This window comes from Melopsittacus undulatus, chromosome 10 (genome assembly GCF_012275295.1).
Source record: "Melopsittacus undulatus isolate bMelUnd1 chromosome 10, bMelUnd1.mat.Z, whole genome shotgun sequence".
NCBI lineage: Eukaryota > Metazoa > Chordata > Aves > Psittaciformes > Psittaculidae > Melopsittacus > Melopsittacus undulatus.
The window spans coordinates 31115477-31125158 of record NC_047536.1 but is presented as its reverse complement, the minus strand read 5'-3'; the positions used below and the strand labels follow the sequence as shown (position 1 = coordinate 31125158).

At 49.1% G+C, this 9682-nt stretch overlaps 1 protein-coding gene across 3 annotated transcripts in view; it reads right to left on the bottom strand.

Annotated features, from left to right (window-relative positions):
- Positions 1 to 3608: 3608 nt before the first annotated feature.
- DLGAP4 (DLG associated protein 4) overlaps positions 3609 to 9682 on the bottom strand; it is a 50753-nt gene continuing 44679 nt past the window's right edge. For all 3 annotated transcript variants that reach the window (XM_031047035.2, XM_034066624.1, XM_031047036.2), the window contains 5 exons: positions 8767 to 8858; positions 7918 to 8327; positions 6197 to 6288; positions 4761 to 4913; positions 3609 to 4034 (listed from right to left, as the gene is read on the bottom strand). In XM_031047035.2, coding sequence (XP_030902895.2) covers positions 3819 to 4034; positions 4761 to 4913; positions 6197 to 6288; positions 7918 to 8327; positions 8767 to 8858 — 963 coding nt within the window. In that variant the 3' untranslated portion in view covers positions 3609 to 3818. The remainder of the gene's footprint in view (positions 4035 to 4760; positions 4914 to 6196; positions 6289 to 7917; positions 8328 to 8766; positions 8859 to 9682) is intronic.

Here is a 9682-nt window from a genome sequence, read left to right as displayed (position 1 = left end):
TTCTTGTTTTTTAAGTACGAGCCGTGTGTGAGCCTGGACTGTGTCATCTGCGCTGGCTTCACTTGTTCCTCCCTTACCACCAGCTCCTGACATTGGGCAAAGCTGCTCCAGGGGCCTGAGCAACGTGCTGGGTGTGGAAGAAGCGAGGCCAGTGCTCCATCAGTTGGCCTGATGGGATGTGATGTGTCCGCTTCCCACAGCATCTGAGCCGGAGCCAGGGAGCATCTGGCAGCAGCAGAGGGCTGATGTGCTTGTGTCTCCTCTCCTCCTGGCCAGCCCTGGGGAAATGAGACAAGCAGCCCCTTGGAAAGGGAAGAAAGAAGCAATGTCAGTGGGGTTTCCTTTACCGCTTGCTGGGGCTGGAGCCTGGGAGGTGGGCAGAGGCAGAGACCCAGAGGATATGGGCAGCACAGGCACTGCGGCAGAACTGGGCTCAGGGCTGAGGGAGACCCTTGTGTGCACTGGGAGTGTGAGGGCTGGTTCTTCACACAGAGCCTTCCGCTCTGGGCTGCAGCGCGGAGCTGAGCAGAGGCAGCAGCACGGAGCAGGCAGCCTCGGACAGGGACATAGAATCATAGAATAGTCAGGGTTGGAAAGGACCTGAAGATCACCCAGTTCCAACCCCCTGCCATGGGCAGGGACACCTCACACTAAACCATGTCACCCAAGGCTTCATCCAACCTGGCCTTGAACACTGCCAGGGATGGAGCATTCACAACCTCCCTGGGCAACCCATTCCAGTGCCTCAGCACCCTCACAGTAAAGAACTTCTTCCCTATAGCCAAGCTAAACCTCCCCTGTTTCAGTTTGAACCGGTTACCCCTTTGTCCTGTCACTGCAGTCCCTAATGAAGAGTCCCTCACAGCACACAGCTCCCCCTGCACCAGGGACACCTCTCCTTGTGCTGCCCTCACACAACACGGGGGCTCTGCCAGCCCAGCCCTCGCCAGGGGTGCCCAGCGCAGGCTCAGCCGCTGGAGCCTGGGGGGAGCTGCGGGCACCAACGGGGGAGGCACCGGGACCCGGCCCCGCCCTGCTCGCTGCTCGCTCCGCCCTGGCCCACCGCCGGCACAGCAGCGGCCCCGCCTCACGCAGCTGAGGCCCGCCCCCACCGCAAACCCCGCCCACTCCCAGCACGCACACATCCCATTTGCCACAGCAGTCACACAGCCTGCTGTGATTGGCTGCTCGCACCAGCCGCCCCGCCTACTGGCTTACCCGGAAGTGCATTTAACACAGAAGGCCCACCCCTTCTCTACACTGGGCGCAGCCATTTTGTTTCACCCGCCATCTTATAGCAGGGAGCAGCCATTTTGTTAAACGTCACGCAGCTCTGATTGGCTGAGAACTCTTCTGGACAATCACGTGCGGTCAGGCTCTCCCGTGATTGGCTGCTGCCGCCTCAGGACCCAGAAGAGTAGAAATAGAGTTTTATATATATATATAAATATAGATATATTTATATTTACATCTATATATACATATATAGATATATATATATATTTATATCTATATATATTTATATATAGAAAATTATCTATATAAAGATTTATGAATATGTATAAACACATCATTTTCAGACATATACATCTATATTTGTAGATATTTTAATATATATATGTACATTTATAAAGCTGTCAAGATTAAATAAATATATATAGTCACCCTCCCCAGCCCATTGCAGCCCAGCACCACACACCCCACTGGGAATAAAGAGGGAGAGAGACCAGCAGGCGCTGTAAAGTCAGACTGCATCTGTTTATTTATTGTGGTTTGTATGGTAAGTCAGCCAGCTGCCCTTGCTGCTGCGAGTTCTCCTCCTCCAAGGTAGCAGGAAACAAAATGAGCCCCAGAAAAACCAGCCTTCCAGGCCAGCTCCCCCCACAGCAGCCTCAGACACGGTTGGAGGAGTAAATAAGGACAAACAAACCAACCACCCTTTTCCTTTGTGTCCCCATTTCAATGCTAGAGATCTCTAAAACAGCATCTTTACAACAGTGCAACCCAACACATCAGTATCTCTACCCACAACCATCAAAACCAATGCAGGATTTGAGTTACATTAAACCCAATTTCACATTTGAGAGTAAATCTCTAAGAGCATCTGTGCATGGACAACAGTTTACAGTATATAGTGGTAACTCAGCCATCATTCACAATTTCCCTTTACTTTTTGCCTTCTGGATCACCAATACCCTTGTTGGGATTCAGACTTCATCTCTGGGATTCTACCCCCATGAAAGTAACACACAATCTCCCAACTCCTTCAAGCAAAGGAAAAAACACCCCAAACCCCACCAGAATCACTCAGAATGAGGCCAAACGCTCTGCTTTTTGGAGGGGGTGGCAAAGAATTTGGCGGTGGCAGATGTGGCTTCAAGAAGCCAGGCTGAAAAGGAGACCTACAAAGGGGAAAAATGAGCTAAAAAATATGTAGCAATCCTTCCTCTACCCAGAGAGCAGGGAGATAAGGAAAAAATAGTCATCTGATTACACACAGGGTATATATTTTTACACACACTTTTACACACATCTAGATATAGTACATGTAAAAATATATGCTATACATATGCCCATTCTCACCAAGGTGCTTTTAAGCACACCATCTGCACTGTGTGTATGGGCATGTATACGTGTGTATGAATTCAATGTACAGGTACTACTAAGTGTATATGTGCATATGTACACATACATACAGGCAGGCAGCCTACCACCAGCTACCTGTGCCTTCCTCTGTACAAAACCCACTCCTCCCACCCTGAAAGACCATCACACTCCCCTGTGAAACAGGTCCCCCCCTCCCCCCAGTGTAGCAGCTTCTTTCTCAACAAGCAATTTAAGGAAAATAATCTCATAAAAAATAAAAGAGGAGGAAAATAAACTTAAAAGAAATCAAAGTGAAGCATGTGTGGATCGTGCCTGGAGTTGCTCTGTGCTCCTTCAGCTCCTGGGCCTGGAGTAAGGGTAGTGCTGTCCCCAATCAGCCAGCCAAGCACTGTGTCCCCATCCTGTCCCCCCACCCCTTTGCTACCTTATTGCACATTTGCTTCTGGGCTGCATTTCAACAACTCTGCAATTACATTCTACAGACCCTGTCATCCTCACAACGTCAATCAAACAAGAGGAATACAAACCCATTGCCCTGTCCCTGCCCACCCCGTCCTCCCCCCACCCCAATATCCCCCACCAAAAGGAAAACAAAGCACCCCCCCCCCACCCCAAGAAAGGCTGCTTGCTAGCAGAGTGCAACAGTAGTACACACTGAATGGGTGTTCTCTTCGGGAGCTCGGTGGAAGAGAGGTTGTTTCTAACACGGTTAAACAAAGCCATGCACAGGGGTGGGAGAAAGGAAGCTGGAGCAGGTAAAACTAAAAGGATGAGAAGGAAGAACAGAACCGAGGAGGAGGAAGAACACAGCATGGCAAGTGCTCAAGGCTTCATGTTGTCTTGTCCTCTTCTTGTAAACAAGCTAATAATTCTCATTAGATAGAACAAGTAAAAAGACTGAAGGTCCAAGTCGAGGGGTCGGAGTTTCCAGGAGTCTGTTCAGTCCCTTCAGCAACACCACAGCCAGGGAGAAAACAAGGGAGAATTCCTTTTTTTTGTTGTTTTGTTTGTTTTTTTTAAAATCTTCATTACTTAAAGCTGAGAGAAAAAAAAAACCAAAAACCAAAGCCAACTGGGGAGCCCTTTGCGAGCATGGCTCATTGTCTCCAGACTCAAGAAACCACACTAGTCTAAGAGAACCTTTTGTGTTTTTTTTGTTGCCTTTTTAATGACTTATAAAAACCACGCGGTTCCTTCCTCTGCCCCTGGGCTCAAAGGCGGGTCTGGGCCTCGGGGACGTAGATCTCGATGCTGTCCGCGCTCTCCGTGGCCGAGTTCTGCCGCACAGAGGCCGCTCGCTTGGCTGCCATGAGACGCTTGCGAGCTTCCTGGCGCTGCTTGTCTGAATCAGAGGCTTTGTCCCGGTTCAGCTGGGATTTGGACTTGGCTGGCTTCTTTGGCACTGGAGGGGGTGGTTTCTTCTCTTCCTTTAGGGAGACAGTAAGGAAAAACCCAAGCATCAAAATGCACATAGTGAAACTTGCTCTGATGAAGTGGGGACTCGTGGCATGAAGGACTAAGCAATGAGATCAAGTGTCAGGCGAAAGAAGCAGGAGCAGCTCTTGACCAAAGCACTCAAAATGAGCTTTTCCAATGGCTAAAAATGTGATGTTTTGCATTACATGGTACACAGGCCTTTGGTGAAGTGGACTAGGGTTTGCAGAGTCAGTCTGGCCCAGCTGCAGGTCAGAGCACATGAAAACTGAACTCAACTTTAACATGCCACCCTGCCCAGAGCCACAGTCCTCCTGCCTCCTCTCCTGTCCAGGCAGGCAGCCTGGACACAGCCTGTGCTGCATTTTCAAAAGGTTCCAGTAGGTGTTTTTTAGACTACTCCAACAGCAGGAATAGTTCAAACCTCTCCATACAGTGCTTGTAACACTAGAGGCCTCTGCACCCCTGCTTTAAGCACACACCACCACTCATCACTCTGCTCTCTCTCTCCTATATAGCACTTTTTTCCCCTTGTACAAAATTGTTTCCACTATTACTCAAGAGGAATGGTCTCAGTACATTGCAAGGCTGTGAGATTACACTGCACAAGGGCAAGGAGGTAAAAGCCCTAGAGATCTTCTGTTTGCAGACAGAAATAGACCTCATGTACCCAAACGCCTGCAAGGTGCTGGGGCCAGCCTCAATTGCCCCACACTCACCTTTCTCTCCGGTGTCTCTGCCAATTGCCAGCTATTTGCTTTCAGGTGGTACAGCTCATCAAACTTCATGCTGATGTCTTCAATGGACAACTGGAGGAGATCCCAAAACCCAGCTAGGTCCTGGGCTGTGGGTCTGGGATTGGCATTAGGGTTCTACAAGGGAATGCATAAAAAGCCCTTTCAGAAATGTTCTCCAACTGAGGGTCCCCAGGATGTGATTCAGAGCTAGAACACTGGTTTCTTACAGAGAGATCCTGATTTCAGGGTGGTAACAATGGAAGCGAGCACAACATGATGCAAAGCAGAGCTCGAACACCTGAGAACTGGCATGTTAGGGTACAGTGACTGAAAGAAGCCACAGCTTTCATGAGTGAAATTACTTTGCTATATTCCCCATAAAATAGTCTGAAAACATTGGTATTTCTGAGGCTAGGCTGAAAACTTTAAGTAACTTAAGTTTCTTTCATGAATAGATTCTTCTGAGTTCTGGGACATCTGAACTGCCATCCTATGCCTGAATCATCTCAGGAAACCATGGGATCAGGTGTGAGCAACTCAGCACCAAGGGTCAAAGGGTGCTCTCAGCCCAAAACTCTGCTGAGAGCCTGGCAGGTAGCGGTGCTGCTGCTAATCCCTCAGCTGTGATGAGCCAGAGCTCAGCACACAGATGCTCAGCACTTCACCTCTCCTCCTCCTCCCCAAGTTCCTCTGTGTTCTTTGCATGTAAAGGGGAATTCACCTCTGAGGAAGTCTGCACAATCTGTGTATCACAATAAAGGCTGGGGGGAAAACACCAGGACACAGATTCCTATCTACTCCCACATTAGCCCTGTGCAGCTCTCAGCAAGGCAAAGCCTTGCACTACATTCAAAGAGACCCAACCCAAACAGTGCTTTGGGACCCCAGAAGGACAGTCCTGTTGGGACAGTTTTACTGTACATGTAAGCAACATGCAAAACAAGCATGTGTGGAGGAGGACAGACTTTCAAACATTCCCCCCCCATTTGGCAAAACCTCAGTGATACCCCTCAAAAAAGCCCTTTAGGAGTAACAAGTAGCTGTTTCCAGGACAAACAGCAGGGTGGCCAGCTGACAATTCAGACCCAGAGACTTGGTGTATTCAGCATGCCCTGAGCAGCAGCTCAAGAGAATTCCCCAGTGCTCATGTAAGCACCCAAAGGAATTGCAAACACTCCTCCCTGAGCACAGCACAGCCCAGCAATTGTCTGTGCAGAAGAGGGTGAGGTGACAGCCTCCTACTGCTCAGCTGCTGGCTTAAATCAGCATTCATCCAGCATGGCATGGTGGTCAGGCTGTAGGTAACAGCTCTGGTTTTACAGTGATAGCAGCCTGTTAATACCAGATATGTTTGTGTTATGCTGTTGAAACAGATACATCCCCCTCTCAAAAACTAGGAGAAACAGATCCAGACTCACCAAGTTTTGTTCACAGAGACCATGGAATTGCTGGAATTTCTGTGACATTAGTAACTGTGCACTGCCCACTGCACTCAGGACTTTGCCTAAGACTGCAAGGGAGAAAAACCAAGAACAAACTATTAAATGCTGCAATGAACTCAAGTGTTTCTGGAATAAAGAAACACTTTTGAATCATTAGGAGTTTCAGTGATCCCCAAGGAAGTGACTGCTCTCAAGGAAAGAAGATGTACTGAAGCAATTTAAGTCTTTGTCATCTATTACTGCTCCTTCTAGAGCAGGTCAAAAGCAGGCCAGCCTGAAAACACTGTATTGGAATGGGCAGAATGTACCCTGAACTGCCGTCATCCCATCAGACAAGCCATTAGCACAACCCAGAGAGCAGCTCTGTACAACCTGCTCTTGCACTCAATGCATGAGGTCAAAGTAGCAAGGGACAGGAGGATCTGTCTCCAACCTCCATTTACCAGCAGGGATGAAAACACTGGCAGGCTTAGGGCTTTTAATATCCAGGCCTTTACACTGCTCTTAGTGGGTTTTCCAAGAAGCCTCTGGGCATGGCAACATTCCTCTGCTCATTAATGGAGAACATGGTATGGGCTTTTCCCTTCCAAGGGCATGGTTGAGAGACCCACAGTGTATGAAACTGCACCACAAACAGGGATGAATCAGCTCCTCCTCCCTGGTCTGTTGTTGCACCTAACTGAATCAGTACTGAATGTTTCTAGATCTTGGTGGGACAAGTCCAAGCCAGGCTCCTCCATACCCACCAACTTCACAGTTACAGAATCTACTCTGAGATTGCTCTTAAGGTCACAGATATAACACCACACTGGTCTTGGTGCCTTTTCTTGCCAAAGCACTCTTGCCACAGGCAAAACAAGGGCATCCCCGATGCAGGGAAAGCCTTGGTACTGCCTGTCCACGTTGGCAGCCAGTTCAGCATCTTAGGGCAATAGGATTAGAGATTAGTTCCCCAAGCCCTCCCCAGCAGTGGGAGGGAGCTATAACTGAGCCTCACCATTATTTCACCTTTCTAAGGTGTCAAGAAAATAAATCAAGCAGACTCTAAACAAAGATCCTGCCCTCTGCAGCCTAGTCAGCCCCTTCTGGCACTCTGTACACCACGGGCATGGTTTTCACTGCAAGAAGCACAGGTTTTGCAAACTCATTTGAAAATAGGGTAACAAACCCAAATGGGACTGAACCCTATACGATCAAGTGGCCTTGTGTTCCCTGTACATGTGCTTTCTGTGTATTTGGCACAAAGTCAGCAAAGCTTTCCTCTATGAAGAAGCCTCCTCTTTGCTGTGAAGACAAGTCCACTGATTCAACAGATCAAGCAAGCTCACACTCATTCTGCCCACTGCCAACTAAGTTTTTAGCTGCCCACTGCAGTATCATGGGTTATGCAGAGAGAAGGATCCCACAGCCTCCCTGAAAAGCAATCCATTTAAGCTTTTAGCAGTTTTGAATAGACAGACACTGCACCATGCCCTGCACATCTTGCATACTGCATCACAGTACTATTTCTTACCCCATTTGTTAGAGAAAGTTACCTTACCCTTCCCAAAGTATTCCTTATCCCACATTTATCTCCATGTTCTCTGTGGGTTATCATCAATGTAACTGCAGAAAGCTGATCCAGTACTCAGTTACAGCTCCAGAGGAGGAGCTGCTGGGCTGCTCCCATCTGGTGTCCAAGGGCTGACACCACCTACCTTCTTCAGAGAGATTGTTCTCTTTGGTCTCCTGGTCCATCTGGCGGCACCAGCCTTCTAACCGCTCTGTTTCCGCCTGCAGCAGCTTCAGAAACCAGTATCCATCCCGCCGGCAGGCTCCTGGCTGTGTGGGTTCTGATGGTGAGGTGGAGGACGTCTCGAGCCAGGGGTCAGGAGGAGGGAGAGAGGAAGGCTCCAGGGCTGGGTCATTGTTTTCTCCATAGGAGAGGTTTCTCTTAATCTGTGAGGGCTTGGCTGGTTGCCTGGTAGTGGCATCACCACCAACGGAGTTGTTGTGTTGGGGGCACTCAGCAAGGCTTCTCTCAGATGATTTACAGCTAGAGTTATTAGGTTCCTGTGTGTCAGAGTCTGTGTCCTGTTTGGTGGACATGCTGCGAGAGTGGCTGTTTCTAGAGAGATCAAAACCAAACATTACAGAGCAGAACTCACCCTGGCTGGCCTCACACACACTGACAGTGAAATGCACTTGTTTATTATGCCTGCAGCTGAGCCTCACCCTGCCCACCCTGCCCCTCCTCACACACAAACACACACCACACATTCAGACAGACAAAATTATAAGGTTGCCTGCTTACTGCAATAGGCATTCAGCTGAGAGGACTGACGCACATCTGTAATTACATCGTGTACTTGCATTTGAAATTTCAAACTCCCATTGATTTGGCTGTTTACAGAACAAGTGCTGTGTGCTGTGGAGGAAGAGCTCTCCGTGGGCCCCCATTCAACACCACTCATATTGGAACAAAGAAGGGGAGAAGGTCTAAGCAAAAGTGGGGGGAGCACAATTGAAAAGAAAGGAAACTACAAAAGCTTGCGCCTTTCACTTACCGCCACTCGTCCTCTACCTGTACCCCGATGGACTGGAATTTGGTGGCTGGTGGAGGAGGCTCCTCTTTTGCCACTGGCTGAAGGCAGTCAACCTTATTGAACAAGAAAAATACAGACAAAAACAGACACAAGAACTTGCTGCTGGAATTCACATTAGTAGACCAGGAGTGCTGCACACACACACACAGCATGCTGACACTACACACCAACTGGAGGGGTCTCTAAGGAGAGGCACAAGGCTACTGCTCAGGTTGGCCTCCACTTGAGCATCAGTCCTGCCAGGTACCTGCTCTATAGCCCTCAGCTCTGCCACCCACTGCTGTTTGCTCAGCTGGGGCACACTGGGGATGGGCTGCATGTCCCTTGTTCCTGATGGGCCAACTGTACAGGTATCTGACATAGGCAAAGGCCAAGGGACTCAAGAGAGGGCAGTGATCTGATTGAGACTGACAGCAAAGCCCAGCTACCTCTGTCCCAGGGACTGACACCCTTCACAGCTCTGGATAAGAGGATTAGAAGGGTTTAGGAAGGAAACCCAGGCTGTGGGGCAGGTGGCTGGGGAACCAGCTCAGAAAAGGAAGCAGACAGGAAGGCAGTCAGCCTCTCCAATGTGAGCTCTCTTGCACAGCTGCCCTTTTAGCATGTATTTTGTCCCACTAGTCCTGCAGAAAAGCCTTCACTAGCGCATGTATCCAGCTGGCCAGCTAGCCTTATAGTAAAGCCAATGGAGAACTTATTCAGCATAAACACATGTGGTGGCTCAGAGCCCAGAACCCACATTTGGATTTGCCCAAGTGCTCACAGCAGCCATCTGTAACTGGGAAATCTGTCCACAGGGAGAGTGGACAATCACAGATGACTGAAGTTTGTTGAGTAAGGCACAGATTTACTCGATGGGCTCTCATTTGACTATGTG